The sequence below is a fragment of the Coloeus monedula genome (assembly GCF_965178545.1).
Source record: "Coloeus monedula genome assembly, chromosome: 3".
In the NCBI taxonomy this organism is placed as follows: Eukaryota; Metazoa; Chordata; class Aves; order Passeriformes; family Corvidae; genus Coloeus; species Coloeus monedula.
The window spans coordinates 25,800,722-25,828,201 of NC_138783.1; the positions used below are offsets into that span (position 1 = coordinate 25,800,722).

A 27,480-nucleotide genomic window follows, 5' to 3' on the forward strand; every position below is an offset into this window, starting at 1 on the left:
CTCTATACTTGCACAGATGTCACAGAGGGTTACTGCAGAAAATAGAACAGATCAAATGGACTGTTTTGATGGAGTAGCTGTAGTTCTCCAGCACTGCAGAGTCACCAGGCTGTGTGAAATAATTTGGGAACTTAGTATAAGTAGAGCTGACTGAGATGAGACACTGGAAGTCTGGATACGTGTTTGCTATTTCTGGTTGTAAACCAGAACTCCTAGGAAAAAAGTAGTTTCCCCAAAGATACATAAGCTTTTTCTGGCAATTTCCTCCTCTTGTAATCTGAAGAATTAAACAAGCCCTATTCAAAATACTTTCCCAAGAGCCAAACCCAAAGCTGTGTCTAGCACCACCAGACTTGCAGAGGCCCTGTACAGCCTGTGGTGTGGGAGTGCCTTACTAGGACTGGCTTAGAGTGTGGCTTAGTGACTACACAGGCGTGATCATGGGCAAGGACAAATGGCATTACTCAGCTGTGAGCTGTGGTTTTGTGTAAATTACTTTTTACAGAGCAAATACCAAAGAGCTCACACAAAAAGCTGGGGTAAGGCAGAAATTCTTATTAAGAAATGAATGACAGTGCTGCCATTTGTGCCATGTTAGGACTGGAGGAGAGGTGCAATCATCTGATGATGGAGAAGTTTGGTCGGCTGGTTGATTTTGAAGCAGTTCAAGCACACTCTGTTAACATACCCATGGAGAAGATGAAAGTGAGAATAATGGAGAAAGAATATGAGCATTTTGTGGAGCTCAGAGAATGGGAGGTAAGCAGCAGGAAGAGGAGGAAGACGTGTGTTGTGATGATCCATTATGGCTTCATTTCCCTGGGGGCTGAATAGTTACACTAAAATCTTTTGTGAACATGCTCATGTTTGATTTTTTTTTTTTCACTTGTCATTAATAGACCATAATGTTCAACTCCAATTTCCCATCATCATTCCTACCTCTGCTCCAGTTGCTGATGCACATCCTATTTTTCATGGAAGTAGTTGATCTCTTTGTTTCACTTTCCAAAACCTCATCGTCCTACTTCATTCCCTACGTGAAGCTCTTGCAGAATGCTTTTCTCTGGTTCTTGGGTGGCATTAGGCACCTACTGCCTTCTCCCAGTGCCTTTGGTGACAAACTGAGTACAGGGTAGGCTCCGGCTCATGCCTGGAGTGCCAATCTGTGCAGTCTGAAACATTTGAGGGGGCCTAAGGCTCAGCTACTGTGGTGCAAGTAGGCAACACACTTATGCTGCCCTTACAGAAAAGCACAGGAGGGTACAGAAGTACTGTGTACCTAATGGCTTTCTTTTTCCCCTACTTTTGCTTAACTGCTTTACTTACTTAGGCATTTGCAGTATATATATGTATAGGTTAAAAACAAGAAGATGACACTGCACTAAAGGTACTGTGAGATCAGGTGGTGTGTGTAGGATCTGTCTGTTGTTTACCTGTCTTTTGTGACATTTACATTGTGCCTAGCACTTCTTTCCCACTCCACACTCTTTGTCCTCTCTCATCCCAGATCAACTTTTTACATCTTTCTAGAAAAGAATTGTAGTCCTGCAGCATCAGCTAACAAAGCTGACAAGGGAAAACACCAGCAAGCTGCACCAGCTGAACAAGTTTTGCCATGAAAAGCATCAGCTCGAAACTGAGCTGGAATCGCTGACGACTGATCTGGTGAGTCCTTTAGGCACTGCAATGCTTGCAGGTTCGGGACTGTTCAGAAATGGGTAAGGGATCATCTGGCCCTCACCAGCTCCCCGGTCTCACATCCTGCTCTGCAGTCAGCAGTTTGGGCTATGAGTGGGACAGGCTGAGTGGCTGCTCCATACCTTAGCAACTCTGCAATTTCTTACTTAGCTGCTTTCTAAGACTGAAACAAACTCATCTTACTTCTAATTAAAATATGTCTTGCAGGAATTAAAGAAATATTCCTTTGTTACATGGAAATGGTCATTTAGCAAAGCATTACAATGGAAAGTGGATTTATTGCTCTCTTCTAGGGAGTAAGTCTGTGAACCTTCACTCTGACTTCCATGTAGTTCTGACTAAGGAGTGGAGGAGTCATGGAGCTGTCCTGCTTCTTGCAAAGCTTCACTTTCCCTGCTTGAAATGAATTTCTACTGTTCATTCTCCATGTTTTATAGGAGCCATTTTTTTCTTCTCCATACAGGGCAGAGATTTTCAGGACTCCCAAACTACTGACATCAAAGAGAGAGCCAGGCTGGAGTCACGACTCATACACACGACTCGTGACGTGGTCTTTCTGAGAGAGGAAATCAAGCGGGTCAGAATAGAGAGGAAGTGAAAGAACTCTCTTCCCTTAGCAGAAAAGGTGGGTGCCACCTTCTACAACCTTTACCACAGGACTCTGAGACTCCAACTCCCTGTTCAGAAATGCTACCTAACAATCCTAGTCACCCTTACAATTAACTCTGGCAGCAGTCATGCCTGGAAGTGCAAAATTGTTTTGGCTATACAGGGGTTTAGTTGTAAAGGGCTATATTTGTTTTTTCTATCAAAATATGACTATAGCAACCGATAGGGAATAAAAAATTGCAAATAAAACTACCAAATACTGTTATCAGTCCATTGCAGAGGCTTACACTGGACAAGGTGCCCTGTGTGTGTCTGTGCGTGCATTATGTCTGTGTCTACTCTTCAAACAAGTGGCTGTGGAAAGCCGATTTGAAGTTTCACAGGGGCAAATACCGCTTTGGTACCTTGTTCTCAAGAATGGTAGAAGAGGTCTGCCTCAAGCATTTGTTACTGCTGAGCAGCGATGGCCCTGCTCTGCTAACTGGGCTAGAGTCAAGGGTGGTGCTACTTGCCTGGAGAAAGCAAAGGGGCCTTTGTCCTCAGGGCAGGACATGGCAATTTACCTGGCAGGAGGAGGATGTAACAATGCAAAGTCAGCCTGTAACTCCACTGGCTTGCATATGCCTGATGAGTGAGAGAGGGCCAAGCTCTGTGTGTTTTCAGGTGTTACTCTTTTTTGCCTCTCTTATTTGGTGTGGTGGCAGCATATGATCATTTACAGCACTTACCTTCCTTCAGCCCCAGGGTGGAGGGGTTGTGTTCTTCCAGTGCAAGGCTTCTGAGGTGCTAATTTTTAATTGAACAAATTAAACAACCTGTAGCTGCTCTTGCTGGTCCTCCCCACTGCCCACCTTTTGCCACTGGTCTTTGCGTCTCTGTCTGGTGTATGCTCAGCTGGGCTCTAGCCATATTCCAGCCAGGCACAAGAACTTCCTGCTGGTCCCAGCACAAGTGTGTGACTGGTGCTTGTGCAGCCTGCCTTTACAGGGGGTCCCTGCTGAGGAACACCCCTGGTGCAGGGAGCTCTTGTGCAGCTGCAGGTTGTGCCCTGGGTGGTGGGAAATGGCTGGAGCCCCAGGCAAGGGGCTGTCTGGCACGAACCCCTGGCCTAACAAAGGGCACAAGACATACACTGCCAGCTGGGTAACCAGAGACTCAGCTGGAGACAGGAAACAAGAAGAGCTCAGACTAAATATCACCAGTGACTATTTGGAAAACTCTAACTGCAGGAAAATGTCACCTTTCCCCAGGTGTCCTGCTTGCTGTATGTCTGCAGGTAAAAAAGAGAAGGCTCATTCTGTGTGAGGAATTAGCATAGAGCCAGGCACAGCAAAGACTAAAGCCTTTATTTTAGATGTTAAAGCGTGGATTTGTCTTTACAGATAGGCGGCTGCAGATGGCGTGTATGTGAAAGGTTGTTTAAGTTGATCAGGCAGAGTGCATAACTCCAGTCCATTCACAGGAGTGTGTTCCTGGAACAAACCTTCCTGTGGGGGAGAGGAAAAGGCCTTTGTGACAGCATTATCTGTTGTGAAGCCCTCGCTGCAAGAGGGTGCTGGATCTTGGTGGTGGCAGCTCTGTTTGGATCCATGTCCTGCAGTGTCTCTTGTCCAGCTGTTTTCCATCGTGTGCTCTGATGGAGACAGCAGGTGCCACCGAGAGCTGCTGCCTTGTTTCCTGGGTCCTCCTGTGACCTTGCTGAGGATGCCTTCTGTCTCCATAGCATTACAAAAGGCACATATACATCTATATACAAGTGCATAAATATATAAATAGGGGTGTTATACAAAAATAAATACCCTTTCTCTTTTTCTCTTTAGAATAAGTCTTTTGCAAAAGGCAGCTTGGTCCCTAGCTGGTGGGAGGATGAGTCTCTAAGGGTCTCAGTGGTGGAGGGCTGCTGTTCAGATGTCTTGGTAGGTCCTGACCCAAAGATGAGATCACCGGATTCTGGACATGGAGATCTCCTCTGGACTGGCAGTAATCTAGTCTTTCTACCTCTTCAACAGGCACTAGGCCTAAGCAGCAAGGGCTTCCTGAGGGGGAAAGGAGCAAGAAGTGATTACAATGCACACTGGAATGAGAGATGCTGTGGGAGGCTTCTAGTCAACAGTTCACTTTATGAGGAGGGGTACTCTGATCAAAGAGGAAGATCTGCATTCTGAAAGTCCATGTGGGAATGTGATACCATGATTATGCAAAACAAGTTTGATCTGAACTACAGGGGTGCATCAATTGATCAGGCCCCAGGGAGATGATTCACAGCATTTGAACATGAGCCATCAGAAAGGCTCTGCAGTGAGATTTCCCTGCAAGATCAGCCTAAAGTGATGAGATGAAGGAGGCATGGAGTTTTCCAAACTACTAACCTTGGTGGAAGAGGGTATCCCGTCGAGCATCCAGGCTAGGGCCTCCCACTTTGCTTCCCATCACTGGATGATGGAGGCCAACAAAGTGCTCTTGAAGGTGAGGACAGTCATCTTGTGGCTGAAGAAGCTGGTGAGTGGAGTCATCTGGGAGACTGTAGAGGAAAGAGCTGTCTTCTGTTCTGGAGCTGGGCAATCTGGGGAAGCAGGCAAAGAGGTTCAGTGCTGTTAACAGATCTTTTCTCCTTGAAAGATACAACCTGTGTCATGTCTCAGCCAGCTCATCAATGCTATGACACAGAACATTCCTACATCAGGGGAACAGCAGAAATTGGGATGTACTTGTGGGAGGGGAATGAGGTGATGTGGGACCTGGTATCCATGATCCAACAGCTGGTGAGTGCCACAGGAGCTGGGAGGAGTAGTGCCTCACAGGGAGCATGGTACAGAAGATGTCTGAACAGAGAGACACAAAGCACTCACACCTGGACACCAGGCAGAGTCTGGGGCAGTTGTTTATCACCATCAATCTCAGATGTTTGCTTCTCTCATCCTCCTTTAAAATCTCCCACTTAGGAACAGGAGAAGGAAAAGGGGACAGAGTGGAGTAGGTCTTGGTCATCTCTACAATTAAATTATTCCTTCCTGAAATCCTCAGAGGAATGAGTTGTGCAAAGAGAATTTAGACCAAGGCAGCTTAGTGCTGGAGCATAGATTTGTTTCCCAAGAGAGCTGGGATGGATGGGAGTGTATTGAGGGCAGGCTTTTGTGAGCATGTAGTCTTGTGGAGTTGCACCCTCCCTCTCCACACACCAGTTCTAACCTGGAGGGCTGGTAGTCTTGCTGGGCACTCCCATTCTGCAGCACTCTTGCCTGCAGCAAGGCGTTGGTCTCCTCGTGTGACTGGAAGGAGAGAGAAGGATTCTTAGCAGAGCAATGGCACATGGCAGCATTAAGAAGCAGGTGCTGATCTGTGAGTCAGAGCCCTGGGGCACACTGCTGAAACTCTTACAGCAGAAGGCAGAAAAAGCTGAAACTGTTTCTTTTGTTTCTGAGGGCAGTGGAACTGAGCACTGAAAAGCTCACTGCACACTTACTGCTGAATCAGTGGGGAATAAGCAATTTATAGTCTCAGCTCTGGCACTGCCTGTTACCCTTTACAGAGTTCTCAGCACTGTCAGTCCCTGTTGAGCTTTGCTCAGGGGAAACAGGAACTGTTCCCATCAGAGTAGCCTTTTCTCACTGCCTCCTCCATACTCAAGAGCCACTGGCCCAAGAAACTACCCCTTCAGCAGTGTTTTGGAGACCTTCCTGTTCCCCCCATGTCTCAGACTTCACTACAAAGGGGAAACCTCTTTTGGGAAGGCAGTCTTGCCACTTCTACATGCTGCAAAGTGTGCCAGCCACATCTGGAGAAGTCCTCTCACTGCAAGTGTGGCCTCCAGCTCATGACAAACCAGCTCCTGATCCCAGGTGTGGACTCACCTGTGGCACTTCATCGGGGCTGTAATCTCGGGGCTTAGTGCTTGCGTACCCCACTCCTGCAGAGGGGCAGATGCCATTCAGATGTGCCCTGCTGGCATAGGGTTGCCCATTAACAAAGGGATGTCCGCTGGCACGAGGAGCAGAGATGCCTCTCAGAGGCACCATGGTGTACTGGCAGGATGACACCAGCAGCCCAGCTCCCGGGAAGCTCATGTCGATGGTTTGCTCTGCAGAGGCAAGGGAAAGAAAGTCTGAGGCAAAAATGAGAGGTAAAGTGAAGCTTGTTGAAGCTCAGCTTGTATAGGGTTAGGCTGTCCTATCAGGAAGCTATTTTGGCACGCAAAGTATTCTTGGGAGACAAATGGCAGAAAGGGGCCCTACACAGCTGCAAATGTAGTCCCCCTTTGCCCCTAGTCCCAGAGGTTCCTTTGCAACAAGGCAAGCAGGATAGGAGACAAACAGTGGCCGTGTCTTCCATCTGAGATTTGCCCTCGACCCACCCCTTCCCTGCTTCCCACAATTCCCTCACATTTTGGGTGTTTGATGCAACTACACCCAGGGTCAGATTTAATCCACAGGCAAACCACATCCTGTAAATCAGCCCTCAAGAAACAACCCTTACTCTGCTTGGACCAAGCTCTCCAAAGGCAAAAGGGGATGAAAGCCACGATGAGGAGTACAATGGAGCCCAGCACAACGCCTACAATCAAGTACGGCAAGTCGCTGGAACGGGCCACCATGGCTCCTGTCCCCAGGCCACTGTGCCCACCACTGAGTGGAGGACGCTGCTGAGGGGGCACTGTGGCAGGTGGAAGACGACCTGGCAGACCAAGAGACTTCCGAGCTGTGGAAAGAAGAGAGAGAACATTACACAGAGACATGGCAGATGGCATAGCAGCCCAATCCAGGAATGTTTACACTGCTGTGGAGTGGCCAGAGATCTATGGTGGCTTTAAAGAAGCACTCCTGGATGACAGGATTCCTAGGCTGATGCGTACGGCAGTACAGACAAGGCCTCTGTGCTTGGCTCACAGCTCTGCCAGATCTGCTCTTGGACTGCTCAAGCAAAAGCAAAACCAAAAGAGCTTCTCCAAAGCACACACTTGGACTTAATGCTGTTCCTGTCATGACAGTGCAGCTGCTTGGAAGACAACATGGGGCCTGCTTCTAACACAATACCGGAGTTCAGCACAGCAAGGGGAAGTTAGCCCTTCTGCTTCCAGTCACTACCTATGTGATAGGAAAACAAAAGGTGAAACTGCTACTCTGAGGGGCAGCGATGGACTCTGCACAAGGCTGAGTACACAGACAGGTCACATACTGATCGACGGCATGGATGAGCCTGTGTCTCTCTTCTCCCCAGCGCTGCCTCCACCACTTCGCTGGAGCTTGGGTGACGCGCTGCCAGGCAGGGATGGTTCCTGCCCTGCTGTGCTCTGACAGCTGCAGGCAGGGAAGGCAGCAGGCTCTGCTCCCAGAGCTGCCCGGGGAAGCCGCTTACCTTTGGTTTCACAGATCATCACGTTGCTGAACTCGCTTTCGCCTCCCTCGTTGAAGCACTGCATCTTAATGTCATACGAGGTCTCTGGCTGCAGGTGGCTGATGGAGTGCCAGTACCGATCTCCTGAGGAGGGAACAAGCACAGGGAGCTCGTAGCTTCCTCAGGGAACAGGCAGCTGGCCCAGCTCTGCAGCAGTGCCAGGTAATGTAGCCTGGACAGCTGCTGCCTTTTGTGCACAGGGCTCCTTTTGGCTGTGCTGTCTTCCAGTAGGAACCAGCGGCTGGGACCAGTCTCTCAACTTCTCCTACCTTCCACCACGTCCTTCTTGTAGTCACTGTCATTGTCACTGTCAGTGGGGCGGTAGTAGATGTAAAATCCATGGATGGGAGTGTTGTTGTTGCTGGCTGGGATGTACTGCAGAGAATGGGAGGGAGAGCAGAAATTAGCAGAGATGTCAATGCTCTGTACTAGGTGAGGAGCAGGTGGGATAAATGGGATGGGACAGGAACAAAACCTAGCAGAGGGATCTTCCTCATGTTGCCACTGGTTTGCGCAATAAGGGCTTCCCTGCAAAAGCTGAGTGCTACTTTCTACTCTCAAGCTTTGCTTCTCTCAGGTAACAGACAAGCTGTGAATCTGGGCCTGTCTCTCCCGGCTCTGCTACCTCTCACAGCAGCCACAGCCAATGACTCAGAGAAAAAAACTCCTCAACAACAGTGACTCAGCTGGGCATGGGCAAGCACACCATCATCTTGACTGCGGTAGGCTCATGGCTTCCAGACCAACTAGGTTTTGCCATGAACTGGTCACTGCAGGAGCCTTGTGTTTCTGAAGACAGCTCTCTTCCTCCCCCACACCCAGGGCAGTACTGTCCCAGCTCTGTGTGTTCTTGCTGTCTTTCACCCAGTATTTTATCAAGGTACTGCTTGAGTTTAAATGAACAGCAGTGCCCACCCTGCCTTGTGGCAATTTCTGGCTAGAAGCAGCTAGGAGAGGAGAGCAAAGCATCCCTCCAAATAAACTCTAAGCTGCTGAAAACACTTGGATCTGGGCTTGTGATCCAGAAGATCCTACCCACTCCTAAAAATCCTTTGGAGTGGACTGCTGTAAATGATTATCAGCATTTAGGATTGTTACCCAGCAAATGAATGTGAAGAACGTATCTGCTGGAAAATACTAGGACAGAGAGCGGTGCTAATGAATTCCAGGAATGTGGCCAGGAGAGCAAGCAGCCACCCCATGCGTTACTGAACTGTGCTTGTTGAACAAAATGGTCAAGATCCCAAGGTTACCCACTGAAATCTTCCTGTATGCAATGTTAGATTCAGATGGAAAGGGTTTCCTAGGCTCTCTGACTTCCCACCCTTCTATGTGTTCCAAGCCCAGTCGTCCTTTGGCAGAGACAGCTTTTGTATCCCAGCTCCATTTGTGCTGGTGGCAGGCTCCAGTGTGGTAACCTGGAGGAGGTGTAAGTGGGCAAGGAGCACCCACACACCTGGTTCCTGCCCCTGCAGTGCTCCCCACCCCTACAAACCTTACCATCCACTTGAGCATGATGGTGGTCTCGTTGATAGCGTCCGTGAAGGTGATGTAGGGCCCGGCCACGGGGCGCTCGTAGACGCGGTTGCTGTAGCCGGACACCACGTACGGCCGGGAGGCCGCGCTGGGCTCGCTCTCTCCCAGGATGTTCAGCGCCCGCACACGGAACTTATAGGATGTGCCTATGGGGAAAATGCAAAATAAAAGCCTTGCAGGGATTGGAGTCTTCCAAGATTTCTACTGTCAGCACGGCCCTGAGCATGAAGAGGGGCTACATCTCCAGAAAGCAGAGAGCCTACAGGGAGTTTGTCATGGAAGTACAAACACTGAATGGCCACATTTCAGCTATGTCCTAGGTGGAGCCTGCTTTTATTTACCTTCCCCAATTCCTGTCTGGATGGTCCAAAGGTCAGATAGCAGTTTTGGAAGGTGTGTAGGGGGTTAAGAAATGCCTGAAAGGATATCCTGACCTGAAAGCAGGTATGGAAAGGCATTCTTCCTCTACTCCATGGGAATTAAGTACATAAACGTCAGTTCAAAGCTTAAGTTATTTTTACCCAAATTTCATTTTATTGGTCTTTAGTTTGGGGTAGTTATGTTCCCCTTTTAAGCTGTCCAGCTCAGTGATGAGATCTTTTCTCACGTGAAGTGCAATGGGATTTGTGTGCCCATCTGTCTTGCCTGTGGCTAAGGAAAGTTTTGTCCTGTCTGGTAAACAGCAAAACCAAATGCCTTTAGTAACTGTATCCTGTAATACAGAGAAGTATGCCTGAGCCTCCCCAAGGGAGGTCAAACCTATGCTGGTCTTTGCAGCTGGAGAAACTGGAGAAGCATCTACAGCTTTTTCCCCACGCACCTAAGGTGGGAGTCAGGGAAGCTTTGTTTTGGTCACACATGCCAGGGCTGAGCAGGATGTGACAGATGGTTAACCATCCTACAGGGACCCTGCAGCTTTCCTACAGACCTCCAGGAAGCAGGGAGGAGAGCACCTGCCTACCTTTCTCCAGGCCTGGGATTTCCACAGAGAGGCGAGAGGGAGGAATGTCACTGGTGGCCAGGACCCAGTCTCCCAACTTCTTCAATTTCTTATACTCCACACGGAAAGACTGGATGGGGAACCCGCCATTCCCTCGGGGGATCCAGGTCACGTACACAGATGTCTCTGATGCCATGGAGATGGTTGGACGGTCTGGTGCCTCTGGAGCTGCAAGGGACCCAGAAGGAGATCAGGACATGAAACATATTCTGCCCAACCTGTTTGGAGGATCCAGTAGCTCAGAGGTATGTGGGTGAAGGACTACCTGCACTGCACCCACCCACATGCTCTGTAAATCCTGAATGCTCTCTTTCTTCTGTCTCTTCATTAGAGCTGGCACCCCTAAATCCTCACTCCTTTCAGTTTGTGCCCGTAAGCACCTTTTACTCCTGCTTGCATCCTGCTCCTTTTCCACTCCCAGCTCAAGTAAGACAAGACAAGGTTTGAGGTGTGATCACCCATCATGGGAGGGAGAGCAGTGAGAGGGGTGGATGCAGGGCTGGAGATGGAGCAAAAAGCCTGGGTGATGTGGAAGCTGTGAGCAGGGGGAGAGTGATGCTGGGGACAGCCAAGTGTAGGAGATGGAAACAGAAGAGACTGAGAAGAAACAGCTGGGAAGGAAATAAGGAAAAGTTCTGAACTGTGGAAATGCAATTTGACAGGAAAACAGTCAAAAGATGGGAGGGAAAGAGATGAACGGAGCTATGGATATGAAAATAAAGGCAACGAATGAGTACGGGGCAGACTGAAGGATGGGACTTCACAGGAGGATTAGGATTGAAGGAGAGAATTTCAGAGAAATGATAATGGCAATAGTAATGATAGAGACAAGGTGGGAAACAACAAATTGGATTGACCAGTAAGGATCTGATGTTTCTCCAGTGCAGCAAGATACCCAAATGGAGCACTCTGCACCCCTATAATGAGAACTAATTGCCCCTTGCCAGGGCTTGGCTGAGAGAGGAGGATGCCAGGACATGCAGGGACTTGGTCCCCATTCCTCCCTCACATTCCATCAGCACCCTTGGTGCAGCAGAGTTTGTTGTTCCTGTGCCCACACATACAGACTCCAAGACAAGGCTTTCCGAACCCTCCGTGTGGAACTCAGCAAGAGGCAGAGCGTTGCTGAGAAGTCCTTGCATTAAAGGTGGGGCCAGGCAGTGGGATTTGCCTGCTCTCCAGAACTGACTGTCTGCCAAGGGCAGTAGCAGGGGTGTCCCACAAGGACCTCTCCTTGTCAGGAACTAGAAACCACCCATCCAGCATTGCAGTCTTGATTCACCCAGCAGAGACTTCAACCCCAGCATGGCCTGGCCACTGCCACCCATAAGAGACCCAGCACCCTTCACCCTCATCGCTGCCAGTTCAGGGAGGGCCTTACGGGACAGACGGCTGTTGTCGGCCTGGTTACTGCTCTGAGTGCTCGTGCCTGGGTCATCCCTCTGGATCTGCTGCTCTTTGCTGGCAACAATCTCTGGTTTTGGGCGCCGGCCTGTGCAGAAGGGAGAGGTGGCATCAGTAAAAGAGAGCAGAGATGTGCTCTCTGAACTAGCTTGTGCTGTGATGAGGAAAGCAAATATTCCCAGACAGGATGCGGAGGTAAGTACTTCTTGGATTCTAACAGCCTTAGGGGCTCAAAGCACTCAGCCTGCTGGCAGGAACTAAAGCTAAAGGGGCAGATTTGTTAAGAGATCCCCTTCATATTTAATTTTCCACAACTTATATTGGTTTTTTTGAAATGTTGCTAGATTCTGCCTGAGAAGGTAGTGATTATCACAAGACAGGAGCCTGGGGGGAGATGTGAGCAAGCTCAACACCATGGGGAAGGGTGCTATGAAGGGAACGCCATTCCCCACACCTTCTGGAGAAACGAAAACCAGCCAGGGGACAGGGGCACTTAGCATAGATGTTTGGAACACCCTTTTATTGGCAAAGACAGCTCAGCACCCAGCAGACCGTGTGGGAAGGCTTGGAGTTTCCTTCAGTGCAGGAGAGGCCTTCAGAGACAGCTAAGATGAACACCTGATGGGAAACCTCCCCAGGCTGATCCTGTCTCCAGGCAGAGGATGGATTAAACAACCTCTTGACATTTATGATAGACCCATTTTCTACGGTTCTGCAAGTGTTCAACTGCAACACCAAGGGAAGAAGGGACTCGTTCCAACCCACATAGAGGATGGGTTGGAATTTTCCCCATCCTACCCTCCACTGTCCCTTCTGACAGTTGCTCTAAACTGAGTGCAGATGGGTTTCCAGAGCAGAAGCACACCCATTGTCCTTTGGCTGGTGCCTTGTGCTCAGGGCTGGGACAGGATGTTTCAGAGGCCCCCCCCCACCTCAGAGCAGAGGGGAACCCAGGGGAAGGTTTGCCCTTTACCGGTGCGGAAGGTGACCATGGCCGTCTGCCCCTCGCCGGCACAGTTGTGAGCAGCCATCTCCACCTCGTAGAGGCTCCCGGGGTCCAGCCTGGTGAGGGTCAGGCGGTGCTGCGAGGCTGGGACATCCCTCACTGCCCAGCTGTCCGAGGCGTTGGTGACCTGCTGAGAGACCAATGCAGGCGTTGCAGAGCTGGGGGCAGGCTGGCCTTCTTGTGGGCACTGAGCTCAGAAGCTTTATTAGCAAGCTGTGTACTAATCACGTCTACCTTCCCTCTCTGCAAAGGAATTGCAGCAAGCAATTCAGGTATAAGCAGGACAAGTCACCCAAGCCCCAGAGTGTTTTCTTGACCCCAGGGTTCAGTCAGCCCTGTTCTGTCCTCTGGGTCCCTCTGATACCACCACCCTTCAATGTGTGTAAGTCTCTGGAGTGGGCGTGCCCCTCAAGATGCAGCATTAGCCACAGGACTGAGCTGCTTTAGGAGCCAAATCTGTCCTGCAGCCCAGCTGCTGAGCTGCTCATTTAGATGCTGGCCATTTACATGGGATGAGGTACCCAGACAGAAGTTTGTTTTACTGAGTTTTATCCAGCCTCACCCCTGGCACTTTGGGGCTGAAATGAAGAACCATAATGCTGGAGCACAAGTTTCTGCAGGGAGGAGACCATGTATGGCCACAGCCCTCAGAAAGGCTTGGAAACACAGTTTGTTTTTTGGTGCTACCCTAATGCCCCATGCAGAGGGGGAGGGAAGGTGGGACCTTCCTCCTTCTCCCCAGCTGCAAAGATAATATTTTTGCAGGCAAATAGGCAGGACACTGAAGTGACCCGGTGCCGAAAGGAGCATTAGTAATGCAGGCAACGCAACAGAACGGAAATGCCAAGACTCTGCTGTATCATTCATCTTCTCCAAGCGTTTGACACTGACTGATTAATGCCTGCCTCGTTTTATTTTTATTCCTGAGCCTGCAAAATTGTGAGGCCAGGGAGGGGAGCCCTAAAGGCTGCTAATATCCAGGAAAGAAAAAGAGAAACTCTTAAGAAAAAAAAGTAAGTGCTGCATGGCATCTGATTGCTTGCAGGCTGCTGAGAGTTTAGGGGCAGTGTATGAACAGGGTAAAAAGAGACATTCATAGATATTTTCTAGAGAAGAAGCAGAACCTTGCCCAGCACAAATGTAGGTCTCCTGTTAGTAGGTCTAACTTTCCTTACAGCCATCTTCTACACAAAGAGCCTTTTCTTTTGTCGCTGAATTGATTCCTTCCCTCTCCACACACATGCTTTTCCAGTCAGAAGTGTCAAAACCAGATCATTATATAACTTGATCCTAAGGATCTTGGAGAGAAAGAGACTCTTTCTAAACAAGTTTAAGGGTTATTGGGACTAATTCCATTCCACACAATCCTTAAGCATCCCAAGAAAGAGTCTCCAGCTGAGAATTTGGACTGCACTGAAAACATATTACTGCAAACTGCAGTGACCCACGGTGACCTTCACTGCCCCACGGCCCCTTCCAGGTGAAGCGCTGAAAAACAAAACAAATATGGACAAACTCCAAGGCTGTGAGTTCAGATCACAAGCAGAATTGGTAGTTACATGATACACCACTGGGGAATAAATCTCTTCTTGGCAGACAACCAGAGCCAATAGTCTGGGGATGCTTTTGGCATCTTTGTTTTTTATTTAAGCTTGCCCTATTGTGTTCCTGTGCTGGCATCTTCTGCCTTTGTTTTAAAGGGCTCTTTACAGAGATGGTTAGCTGAAATCCTCGTCTTAAGTTTTGTTTAGAAAGAAATCAAGGATTGTAACAGTCTTCTGTTACACTGTATTTTCACAAAATCACACAGTTCCAGGAAAATAGATACATATATTCACATGTACGTGAAAATAGTGCCTTGCAGTCGCTGTGAATCCCAAACGTGTGCTCTTGCAAGTTTTTGGAATATACTCGAACACCTGCCTCTCTACTGCAACTCCCTGCCTACTCAAAGGAAAGAAAAGCAGCAGACAAATAAATTCAAGCTCTTTTTTCCCATTTATCTCCAGCAAAATGGAAAGAGATACCTTAGACCTCAAAAGCAGAATTTTTCCATCGACAATGCTTCGCCATTTAAAGAAACTGCTGGGCTACAGCTGTGCCCGCACTGTGCCTACGGTGCTGTGAAGCACCCCAGAGGGAGGAGCCCTTGGGCCCCAGCAGGACTTGGCCATACACCATGTGCTCAGATTGTGCCACCTGCAAGAGATGTACCCAACAGTGCACTGCCTTCCAGCTTCTAGAATAAAACCAGTGGATAAGGACCTTCCCAGAGGATTTAGCATGGCTATGGCAACTCTCTGCTGGCTCCTCACACTCACTGAGCATGAGCACTTCAGTGCTGCTGGGCAGGGCAGGCACATGCAGTGGAGAGGCTGCTGCTCTGTGTCCTGCAGCCCAAGCCAGTCAAGGCAGAGGAGTCCCCGTGGCTTGTACCAAGACAAAAGCATTCCAGAGCAAGTCATCGTGCAACCTGCCCTCAGGACTTCCTACATGTGCAAGGACACAATTGAGAATTGGAAGTGGAAGCTACCGGAAAAATGTGTGCATGTGCCTTCTGCATACTTCAGCAGACAGGCTCTGCCATTGGGCTCTTCCTGGACAGCTCAGCAAACCTCCTCTCGCAGCCTGTACTCATCACACCTCAACAGGCTGAGCTGCAGCGCAGGAGGTCCCACTAACCAGTGCCACCAGTGAGTGATGGGTGCCCCTGCCCCAACACGCCTCCTCACAAGGTGTCAAATGTGTGGTGAGGCCACCAGCCTGCCTGGGAACGGCACAGAGGGAAGACGGGAGCAGGGCAAAACAGTGATACCTTGCGATGCTTCACCACGTAATAGAGGATGGGAGCTCTGCTGTCAGGCCGGGGTCTCCACACGAGGTCGTAGCTGTCCGTCTTGGATGTCCGTGGAGAACTGAGGATGATGGGGGCTTCGGCTGGAGTCACCAGCTCCTTGTTGGCTGCACACTGTGGAGATGCTGCTAGCGGGGTTGTTCCAGGCTTTGGCAGTCTAGCTTTATCCAAGGGCAGCAGCTTTAAGGCACTGTCCCTGGAAGGTGGTGTTGGAGGTTGAGCCGAGTCCAGCTGGGCATCTTGCCCAGGGTTGAGTAGAGCTCCTGGAAGACAAGGTGTCATGGCAGGGTAAATGCCCATCCCAGGCTGCAGTGAAGGCAGAGCTGTGAGCCCCTTGTGTGGTGCTGCCTGCTGTGCCACTCAAAAAGGTGTTGGCAACAATCCCTCCTTCCCCTGCTATAAACCACAGGGCTCCCTGCCTCTCTGAAGTCCCTCTTACCCTGTGTAAGTTCAACAGGGTCCAAGGAATCAAGTGGTACCTCTCTTACCCCAGGTGAATTCAGCTTTTAGGCTCTTGCTCAGTGCAAGCTCAGAGGCAGAGCTAAGCCATGGGGTGAGGCACCACACCCAGATGTCCCATGTCTCTTGTGTAGCGATCGCCCAACATGCACACATGGCCCTGCCCTTAGAAGTGAAACTGCCGTCATGTGTTCCCACAGGGAGATATGGAGACCCCAGGCAGAACAGCACTCGCAGCATAGGTTAAACAGGAGGCAGGAGCAACACACCAACTTTCTTCCCCTGTCCTTGTTCTGTGTGTTAGGCTGTGACTGAATAGCCATGAGTTTGGAGAGAGTGGCTTACCCGGGCGGGCTGTCCTCAGCTGCACCATGGCTTGGGCACTGCCCACCTCGTTCTCGGCCATGCACTGGTAGATGCCCTCGTCCTCGGGCCCCACGCTGAGCAGCCGCAGCGCCCGGCGCGACAGCCGCAGCCGGTGGCTGCCCGACAGCGGCACCGCGTTGCGCAGCCACATCACCGAGGGCTGCGGGTTCCCTCGCACCTCGCACGTGAATTTGGCGCTCTGGCCCCAGGGAATGATCTGCTGGGACAACTCCATGGTGACCTCTGGGGGTTCTGTGTGAGGAAAAACCACAGATTGCTGAGTGCCACTTGGCTGGGAGCATGGCATGGTCATGGCTTTGCACTTCCCTCTCTGGCAGGGATGCGAGCAGAGTGATGGATCCTTTCCTACCCTAAACTCCCACTCCCTTTATGGGGGCCCACATGGGTCTGCTTCAATGCTCCTCCCCTTCAGCATACACACAAACTGCAAAGAGAGGTAGTCCAAGGCCATCTGCCCTCTCACATGACATCAGACATCTACAAGTCCCATTTTTCTGAGCTGAAATGCTACTCTGCAAAGATTGTGCTTGTGCCACAACACACTGGCACCTGATGAAATGCAATCTGTGAAACACAGGCTTAGTCTCCCTAACAGCTGTGAGAAGGGGAAGTATGCATGGTAGAAATACCTAAGGTGTAGTATCCCTTACATTTTCCACCCCACAGAGAGCTTCCCTACAAAACAGAACAAAAACCAAGGCACTCCAATGTCTCTTCCTTATGCCAATGTCAAATACATCTAAGAAGCAACCAGTCCTCCACCAGAAAGTATTAGAACAAAAACAGTGCCACAAATGACAGGAGAAGAGCTTCTGCAGAGGAAGGGAGGATCCAAGGGATCCAAGAAGGAGAAACCACTACCCTCAAGAAAGAATTTGTCTAGTCTCCTGGAAACTGGAACCACAAGCAGGGGTTTGCATTACATTAGGGTTTGTCCAGGGAGAGGAGAGTGCATCGGTGCTAGTCTTTTCCCCTAAAAGCAGCGATGAGGGTCCAAGTCCTTTCTGAAACAGCAGCTCCAGCAGCACTCACCAAACACCTGCACGTTGTAGAAGATGAAGGCGGCTCCGGCCTCCCCAACGCCATTGTCAGCTGTGCAGCTGTAGGTGCCCGAGTCCTCCTCGCTTGTGGGGTCGATCAGGAGGTTGCTGAGCAGGAAGCGCGTCTTGTTGTAAGCGGAGACGCCAGAGCCATCCTTGGCCCAGGTGACCCGCGGTGGGGGGATCCCGCTGGCCACACACTCCAGAATGAGGCTCTGGCCCTTGGTGACAATGATGGTCTGAGCCTCAGGAGGGTAGATTATCCGGGCTGCCTCTGCTGTAGAGCCTGGGGAGGAGAGACAGAGGAAGGAGATGGGTGGGAAGGAAGGTGGATGGTGGGAGAGCACCCTGTGCATTGGGTAGGTAGGGTTAATGGTAGGGCACACTGTTTCCCTGTGCTGGGGCAGGCAAATGGCAATGCAGGACAAGAGGGACATTCTCTAAGGGTTTCACACACACAGCAAAGCCACCTTGCCAAAGGGCTAAGGGCCTTTGCTTGCCCACTACCAAGAACAAATCCTAAGGAAGCATAGCAATGCCAGGGCTGCATACACACACTCCAGGAGCAGACCCTGGGGCCTTCTGCTGCTGGAAAGGAGTTTTCTCAGCACTGGTAATGGTTCACACAGAAAACCAGCTGCCATAGCACTGGTCCATGCTCCAAAAGCTGGAGATGTGCAGTGAAGGGAGAGTGGCTTACGTCTCACACGGAGCCTCTCACTGGAGACTGAAGTTTTCACCTCCTGTGTCACGGGGTTGTAGGCAGCACATTTATAAGTCCCCTCATCCTCTTGGCTGGCATTAACAATCTGAAGGTTCCCAGATGGCATAATAAGGTAATTGTCTGTAGAGAGAGAAAAGAAGATGGCACATGGTCACAAGATATGTTCCTGTCCAGCCGCCTGGAAGACATGCAGTGTCCTGAAGAAAAACCACATGATGTCCCAGGCAGCATGGACATCAGGGAGACCACGCCAGGGACCCTGAACTAACTTGTGCTCAGACAGGTGGCAAAGGGACGAGGACGCAGCAGGCAGAGACAGCTACTGCTGGTAAGGAAGGGTAAAACTGAGCGTCCTGTGAGGGAACCTGTCGGGACAGACCCCTGTGCACTCACCTCGGGAGGCCTCCAGCCACTCCTGCTTCACACTGTAGCGGACCTGAGCCTTGGGGTGACTTTCAGGCAGGTCGCAGGCAATCACAGCTGTGTTCCCTTCATCCACCTCAATCACGTGCTGGCCATCAAACTTGAAATCTTTGAGATCTGCAAAAAGAGCAAAGGACAAGGCATCTCAGTGGCTGGCTGGACATCTCAGTGTCAGCTCATCCTCTCCCCATGGACTCAGGGCTGTTTCATCATGGTGCCAGCAGAGGACTGCTCCGACCCCAGCAGCTAGGGAAACTGGCCTGCTTTCACACTTTTATTTTTTTTCTCCTTCTTCCTACAAAATGAGTAACTTAAAACACAGCTTCTGCAGAGACCGCCTGCTCCAGTGCTGGGAAACCGGGTGCGAAAAATCCTGGCCTGGGAGTAAAAAATGAGCCAACTTACTGCAGCACTGAAAGGAGGCCAAAAAAGGTCCTTCTGCCTCCTGCTATTTCACACACTGCTGTCATGCTACCGAGAAGCTGACTGTGTAGTTGTAACTCAGAGAGCCCAGCCTGCTTCAAGAGTGTACAGATGCCAGGTGGGAGAAAGTTTGTGATGCTCCCTGAGCTTCTCCAACACCTGAGAAATTGGCATCTGTGCTCTGGGCACTCTTGCTCCCATCAAATATCTCACAGCTGAAAGTTGTGGTTAACCACAATGCTTCACATGTGCCCAAGCAGTGCCCACGCTCCAGTTAAAAGAACAGGGACTTGAGAGGAAAACGAGCTCCTCTTCTACATGGCACAGCTGCTCCTTCCCTAAAGCATCTGTGAAAACCCTGTCCCACCACATCCCCCTGCCAGGCTGTGCTGGGGATTCCCGCCCTGGCTGGGCTGATGTGGGCAGCAGGACTGGAAGCACAGGAAGTGCTTTTTGTTTTATTTTCCCTGTTTTTGTAAAGCAGGAGGAGAGGACTGCAGTAAAACCCTACATCTGGCAGGGCAAGGGAGCATGCCAACCTGGCCCCACAAAACTTTCCAGAGACAAAACTGGTTTCCATTCTCTCTGGGTGTGATGGCAAATCTTACTGAGGCACTGCAAGCTTGAAGTTTGTCTCAGACAGTCTGTGGTGTGAGGGAGGAGGTTTTGTGCCAGGAAGAAAGTCTCTCACATGCATTTTTACAATGCTGTACACCAGCCCAGGCGACCGCTAGTGACAATGGCACATCCCGCAGTTGGTCGCAGGTCACGCTGTCACATCAAGGCTCAGGTTGGTGCCTCTTCCCAGGACCCAGGGCTAACAGATCTCCTGAGTGGCATGCCACTAAATCTGGACGAGACCACACTTCCTTTGCAAAACCCCACTCTAAGGCAATGTGTTGCATCTGCAGCCACGGCATGGCCACGTGCTGTCGACAGCTCCCTCTCCCCTAGAAATCCATCGCAGGATGTGGCACCAGCGACCTCGGGCAGTTTGGGGAGCGGGGGGAAGCAGGAGGGCTGGCGGCGGGCGGGCGGCAGGCAGCCTCCCTTGGCAGCCCCAGCCAGCAGAAAAATGTGGGGTTTGTTCTCTGGGAAATGCAGCAGCGCTCCAAGAGCAAAAGACAACTCTGGCTCCAAGCTTCTCCCACCCACAGTCATGGAAAAGTGACATGAAATTTCTCAAGCAGACTTTCTGATTAAAGCAAGATCCTTTATGGAGTTTAAATAAAAACCAGCTCTCTTGGCAAGGCGTCGAGAAAGCCTCCCTGAGCGCGGTGCGGAGGGGCTGTTGGGCGGCTGCTGGGGGAGCCAGCGGTCCCGGGCCCAGATCTGAGGGATGGGGAGGAGGTTGAAAAGAAAGGGAGGTTTTGCAATGTCATAAAAATGATTTGCAATGAACATGCTTAATACTTCTGGAATTTCTTGGCATTGTTCAATTAAAAAAAAAAAATAAAAAGAAGGAATACGGGTGAACTTCAGAAATGTGATTAATCCTTTAAGACAAGCTGAGGAGGGGAGCCATGTTTCCACTGGATATTAAAGCCAGATGAAAGTTAACTCAACTTGTGAAAAGCTGGCAGCACCTCACGCTCCTCCTCCAACGAAAGTTACTGCTGGGGAGGGGAATGATGATGGATATTTTCTCCTCTTTGCTTTTTATATTTGATCAAGGAATAAAATAGTAAGAGCCACAGAAATGGAAAGAGGTGGAGAAGTGGCAAAAGCTCAGTGTCTGCCTGCCCACATTGCGCATGTTTCTCCGATCAACAAAATATAAACGAGCATCAGGAAAATTAATGTGCGCCTTGGTGGTCTGGATTCATCACAGCCAAATTAAGATTTTAGAGCCAAGGCACAGGCTCCAGCAATGCTGGCAGGGATCTGCACACACACACTTACACGAGCACGTGTACATGCACACACACCCTGAAGAGAAGAAGGGGCCCAGGAGCCTGGAAAAAGAGCAGACCCAAGGTCCTGGCACAGCAGAGCCATCTTGAAGATGGAAAATGATGACCAGGGCACCTCCTGGGACGACTGTGGGCTGGGCAGACAGGGGGACCTCTCACATGCAGCCCCCCAGATGGTGGCTCAGCCCACATCTCACAGCTGTGGGTGTTGCAGCCCCACAATAGGGAGCAGGACCTGCAGCTCTTCCTGGCTTCCCTTCAGCCCAGAAGCGAGGCACGAGGAGTGAAACTTTGGACAGAGGGGGAGAGAACAGAGGAAAGGGATCCTGGGGTGGCTGGGGGAGCAAGAACCAGGTGCCTCTGGAGAAGCACAGTGAAACTGGCAGGAGAGAGGGGAAAAACAGCAGAACTGGGACAAACTACTTTCTCATATGCCAAGTGTATGAGCTTCCTGCCAAACTACTCCCCTAAATTCCTGCTTCCCCACAGAGAACAAGACTGATTTATTTGCCAGTGGATTTTGGCCACGGGCGATCTCAACTGCCCTGCTCGCCACTGGTATGGGCATGTACAGCCATCCTTTAGCACTGATAAGTCAGCCAGAGATGGTGAGGGGTGGTCAGGGTCACCCCGTCCCCCTCTGTGCATGGGACAAGCTCCCCCACACACATCCTGTTGCATTTGGCCCCAGCACAGCAAAACAGAGGGTGCAGTGCCAAGCTGGGACAACCGGCTTCACCCTGGGGGGTTCAGACAAGCTGCCCCCGAGGTGTGGAGGGACCATATATGCTCCCCCCCAGCAGGCAGGGCAGGGCAGGGAGGGGTGGAGGAGAGGGTCCATGCCAGGACTTGCCAGGGGATATGCAGCACTTGCCCCTTCAGCTGCCCAGCCAGCAGCAGCCAGGTCCCACACCTAACATGCAATTTGCACCAGAGTCTAACATTCACTGCAGCTGGGAGAAACCACATCCCTTCTCATTGGCTGTGTTTTCCTTCTCATATGGCAGCACCCAGCGTGCCAGCCCATGTTCTTGTCCTTAAAAGACATGCCTGACCACAGTGAAGCAAGTCCTCATCTACCAGCCATTGTCCAGGAGGTGCTGCGGACAGGCAGACTGAGCACTGCCAATCCCAGCCCTGCTGGGACAACAGTGCTTTTTTTTTTTCCCTTTTTTTCCCCTTTTTTTCCCCTTTTTTTGTTTAGGAGGGAGTGCAACCAAAGGCCATTGCTTGTGTCCATCTGCAGCCAGCTCCGAGGCGCGATGGGGCGAGCTGGGGTGCGGGGAGGGTCAGCCCTGCAGCCAACTGTGCTGCTGTCACTGGGGAGGGAAACCAGCTGAATCCCAGGGCTGGGGGCCAAGCAACAAGGCAGGCGAGACAGACCCGATTAAATGAATGGGAGACCATAAATAACTTTGGAGAAGAAGCAATAATAAATAAAATTATGACCCCCAAGGTAAAAGTCCTCCCTGCCGTAGGGAAGGGTGAAAGAGGGAAGGGGAGGGAGCCTGAGAAGGGGAATAGGCAGGAATGGGGTTCTCCATCCTGGGGGCAGGCACCCTCCACATTTCCCCCCTCAGCTGTGAGAGCAGCCTAGGGCTATGGCTCTCGCTCCCCATCCAGCCGGCACCGCAGGAGCCTGGGCACTGGTGCTGTCACCACCAGATTCCTCCCACCCTGCTGAGACAGGCACAGCCCCACAGACTCCTGCCTACTCACACCCCCCCAGCACATCTCCCCCACCATGCCTCAGCCCCCACTCCCCCACCCTGGGCCCATCTCACGGTCCTCATGCCACAACTCTGCTGGCTCACAAAACACCACCTGTGTTTTCCTTCTCTCCCCTCCTCACACCGCCTCTGCCCCTGGGGCCAGAGCCCCCATGCCTGCTCTGCAAATGCTTTTCCAACAGGCAGCCATCCCCTTCCCTCCCTCCCTCCCTCCCTCTTGCCATTTCTCTGGGGAGTATCAGAGGAGAGGCCCCCGTGAAGGAAAATGAATGGGGCTGTCTTCAGAAAGCAGCTGCAAATTCCTGGGGGATGCCCAGCCCGACCCTGTGCAGGGTCACTGCCCACAAGCACCACACGCTGAGGTCCAGCTTCCCACACGTGCTGCCACAAGACCGAGGACTGACCTCACCCGTGGCACCGATGGAGGGAACAGGGCAGTGAGCCTCCCTGGGACACAGGTACCTGCACTCCCACATCCCTGGCCACAGGACACTGGAATGGGTGGAGTTTCTTTGTTGCACCCCTCATCTATTTTTCTGTTTTGTATTTAAATGTCGTGTCTATCCAGGTCAGGCTTGCTGCTGTTTGCTACACTGATTTTCCTTGTGTGCAGATGAGTGCTGGGAGTTACACAGCTCTTGCCACCTCTGTGCATCAGCTTTGCTCCAGCCCTGCACTTCAGTTGCCCCTGTGAGCTCTACGAAGAGCTCTTGACCTTCCAAACCTTTGGCTGTTACAGAACCAGCCCTCAGCACCACGTACAAGTCCCTGGTGGAATTACTTGGTGCCACCAGATCCCACTGCAGCCATGCCTTTTATATACAGCACCTCTATTCAGGAGAGGGGCTGGGGCAGGGCTTGCTGGCAGGATGGCAACTTTGCTACCTAGAATCAGGCACGGAAAGTATCTGTCTTCTTTGCAGCTGTCATCCATATGAAGGCTTAAGGCTGGGCTTGGAAAACCAGGAATACTCCTGTTTTATCCATACACACTGTCCCAGACTGCAGTGCTGCCCTGGGGCCTGCAGCGCTGATCTTGTGCACCATGGCCAGGCCAGCAGCGATCAGCAGGTGTGACCTGCAGTGACCTGCACTGACATGCCACAGGCTGCCAAGGTTGTGTGGAGCACCAGGTCAGCTCTAACTGGACTCAAAGGTGCCCAAGTAATGCCTGAAGTGCTACTCCCTTTGTCACTTTATGAAAGCTCTCCCTTCTGCAAATCCCTCCACCTCCTGGATATACAACAGCTATTTTATCTCTGCTGGAGAAATTAAATGCAAGTTTCAACCAGCTCTCTGAGCCAGGGGGCAGAGAGATGGACTCGGCGTCACTGTGCTGCAGATGAGAGCAGGAGGTATCAGTCCCAGGGCTACGCTGTGGCTGCCAGCACTGCAGTGATGGTTATCTACCTGCTGACTGTCAGCAAAGCACAGAGAGGCCCCGGGGGACCGGGCACACAGAGCCTGGGGCAGTCAAGACTTTTCCTTCAAAGAAGGCAAAAAGAAAGGAGGGGAAATAGCCTAAAAGTTTGCCAGACAATGTTACCCACACTCCTTGAAACCTAGCAAGTCACTTCTTTCAATGACTCCAGGTCCTCTTCCAAAATAAACCTAAGCCTTGAAAATATTTCCATTGCTCCCCCCGCCCCCCTGCTTTCATTCACATTCCAGTTTCACCTTCCCCCTGCCACTCCAAAATAACTTCTGGATGGAAACTAAGAATTTCAGATGGTTTTCTTTCAGCCCTGAAGGTTATCTGGAGAAGATGTATCAACTGCAATGCTGACCTGCCAGGGGCTTTCCTCTCCCTCCCAGGATCATGGTCGCCACTGAATCAGCTCTGAGCAAGGTCCTGCAGAGGAGGTCTGGAGCAGGAGACAGAGCCTGGGGCACACCTGCTACCACAGCTTTCAAACTCAGTCCCACCACCAACTGGTGCTTCCTGTTACTTCAGACCACTGCAGTGCCACTGTTGCAAGCAGCCTTCAGCTCATGAACATGAGACTGATTATTTGAACCCATCCAGAAGAGGTCTTCCTCCTACACCCTCAGTCCCACATCTTTACTGGGACGCTCTCTCTCTCTTCACTCACTGACTGCTAAATCTTCCCCACCTGAGTGCTCTCTATCACCCAAGGCTGTCCAGGTGTGTGGGATACAGCCTCTGCCATCCCCAGCTTCCCCAGAGGACGAGGGACCCATGCAGCACAGTGCAGCGCAGCACAGGGGTTTTCCACAATGGATTAGTTGCCTGATCATCCAACCTCTGGCTCCAGTTCTGTGAGCTCCACTGAATGGTGCTCCTGACTTCCTCTCAGAAGTCCATTTGTCATGACAGGGACCACAGCAATGGCCAAGTCTTTCTCTTCTGCACACATACCCCCAGCAGGCGAAGGTGATTTGGCACCTGGAGAGGGCTGATGCACTACTCAGTTGTGGCTTTGATTTGGCCTGAAGGACATGGTGGGGCCTTCTGGTGCTTTAGGACCTATCTCCCATCCACCACTGATGCTAGACCAAAGCAGATAGGTCAGACATACTTTTCCGAGGAGAGATAGAGCTGGTGGGGGTGGGTTGGGGTGCGAATGAAAAAAGAAAAGGGGATCAGCTAAGCAGGAACTGATCAGGCTGAGGAGCTGTGCACACCCTACTCTCCTAAATGCAAACCATGCCCTTGGTAATCCCATCCACCTCTCCCCTCCTCTCCTTCTTTCTATCAGGCCACCAGCACACACAGCCCCCTTTCTGCTCTGGAATGTGTTCTCCGAAACTTAATCTCAGCATGGGGCTCAGGCCAAATCCCCTGACAGATTCGGCCCCGTGACAACCCCCTCCCACCCTGCCTCAGAGTTCAGCAACTCTCTCCTTGCTTTCCCTGGCCTCCTCCTCCTCCCACCCAGCCTGGCCTAAACATTTCACTGCTGATTAATGTATCAGTGACAAGCCAATAGCTCTTGGCTTTAAAGCAAAGTCAGGCCCCACTTTGCACAAACATCTTCACTTCTTCATTTTCTTAAGACTTAGCCCCAAACTCCCTTTTGCTGGGAAAGATGAAGCCCTTTCTACGCTCAGGGACTGTCACTGCAAGGCAATGGCAACCTCCACCAAACACTGTGTGGGCTTCTGAGAAGGTGGGGCTTTCCACTGCTCTTTCTCAGATGCATCCAAACACAGCACTTTCTGGCCAAATACACACAACATCTGGCCAAAACCAGGCACTTGTAAGAAGAGTTCCCCACCTAAGACACCTCTGGCCATGCACACGTCTCCCAATGCCAGAGGGCAGCAGTGAGGAGTACGTAAGCTCAGGGATAGGAGCAAAGTCCCTCACTCAGAGCTGTGTCTCAGGAAGGCAGTTAAACTTAGCACACACTGACCCTGTGCTGGCAGCAGTCCTGCAGCAGCCCCAGCAGCAGTTTGGCCATCAGCATCAGCAGGTACTATTTGTACACTCAACACGTAAGGAACCAGAGGAGGCAGCATGACTGTCAGGAAACTGACCAGGCACACAAACCCCATAGCTCGGGTATTTCCTGGTCTTGCAAAGACTTCTCCCTGCAGGGCAGGTCTGCAGCCTACCACACAGAAGGAGGACAGCTTGGGTGAGGCTGGGCCACAACATGTCAGCCAGTCCACAATCACAAACGCTACAAAATGGCCTACACCAAAGGAGTCATCCCTTGATGCCAACATGGACAAGCAAGAACAGATGAGCCTCTCAAGATGCGTGAGTGATGGCCCAAGCAAAGCAGGGGCTGGCAGAGAACTGAAGCTACTCACTAGCTAAGGTGACCACTGCAGGGACACTGGCAATGACTCCTTCGGGCACACGAGCGATGCACTGGTATCGCCCCACGGTGCGGTTGTTGAGAGCCGTGATGACGAGCTTCCCTCGCTCCACGTGGATACCCAGCACCTCATCTGATCCAGCCAGCTCCTTCCCGTTCAGTCTCCAGGTGAGGTTCACTCGGGGCGGGTCCACCACACACCCCAGGCTGACTGGACCCCCAAGTTTTTGGACAATGGAAGCAGGCTGCACTGTGACCTGCAGAGATTCACCTGCACAAAGGGAAAAAATGGGAATAAGAAAGCTCTGTGAGACTCAGCAATAGAAAGGATGGAGAAAAAAGCTGTGGTGCTGTACATTTTGCATTCCCCATTGCCCCTGCTTGCGCTGCACCTTCCCCTTGACTCCACACACACCCACCCTGATGTTTGGAGATGTACATCAGCCCCATTTCTTCTTGACACTGCCAGAGAGAATTGTCCCACTCCAAACGTATCTCCTCCTCTGGAGGAGGGTTTGAACCTAGACCTTTGGTCAAGGCTACTCACAGAACAGCAGGGAGAGAGAAAACCACTTTGTACTTGAGGCATGGCTACGCAAAACAGCATCAAGGCAAACCAAAATGGGTCAGAACAGACACTCACTCAGTTTGGCAAAACAGCTGGCGGCCGCAAGCACGAGGCAAGGGATGGGGGACATGGGCCTCTTCCTTCCACGTGTCATTGCCATCCCATGCGGTGTGACCTGGGGCGCCCAGGGAAGGGTCCCATAAGCTGCCTCAGGGGATGCAGTGGATGTGCGGCAGTGGATTCCTGCGGATGACAAGAGACACGATGGATGAAACCCTCAGCTTCCCTCTGCTTTCCAGCCCTGCCTGGCTTCTCCACCAACATCCCTAAACTGCCACAGATTCACCAAGCCAGTGGCCTGAGGAGGCTACAGACACTGATGCAAGCATTTCTTTTCTCCAGCCTCTCCCCCAGACATGGTTGGGAGTCTCCCAAGACATCCCATCCTCAGCCCTCAGTACACGAGCACACACAAACACACACTCCCTTTCCCCATTTCATACTTAGCACAGTGAATGACAGTGATG

General features: G+C 51.3%; 2 protein-coding genes across 2 annotated transcripts in view; one reads left to right on the forward strand and one right to left on the reverse strand.

Annotated features, from left to right (window-relative positions):
• CFAP44 (cilia and flagella associated protein 44) overlaps window positions 1-2,296 on the forward strand; it is a gene marked incomplete at both ends in the record, with an annotated part of 33,158 nt that extends 30,862 nt beyond the window's left edge. The window contains 3 exons of the mRNA XM_082277770.1: window positions 599-759; window positions 1,531-1,665; window positions 2,162-2,296. Coding sequence (XP_082133896.1) covers window positions 599-759; window positions 1,531-1,665; window positions 2,162-2,296 — 431 coding nt within the window. The remainder of the gene's footprint in view (window positions 1-598; window positions 760-1,530; window positions 1,666-2,161) is intronic.
• Window positions 2,297-4,158: 1,862 nt separating this feature from the next.
• BOC (BOC cell adhesion associated, oncogene regulated) lies at window positions 4,159-27,113 on the reverse strand (the record flags this gene model as incomplete). The annotated part of the gene is made up of 18 exons (XM_082279073.1): window positions 4,159-4,339; window positions 4,673-4,870; window positions 5,497-5,576; window positions 6,159-6,385; window positions 6,781-7,002; window positions 7,660-7,782; window positions 7,968-8,073; window positions 9,199-9,380; window positions 10,196-10,402; window positions 11,616-11,726; window positions 12,612-12,774; window positions 15,460-15,761; window positions 16,303-16,575; window positions 17,377-17,670; window positions 18,085-18,228; window positions 18,502-18,648; window positions 26,378-26,656; window positions 27,029-27,113. 18 exons carry the CDS (start codon window positions 27,111-27,113, stop codon window positions 4,159-4,161), a joined length of 3,324 nt encoding a protein of 1,107 aa, XP_082135199.1.
• Between the last annotated feature and the right edge of the window lie 367 nt (window positions 27,114-27,480).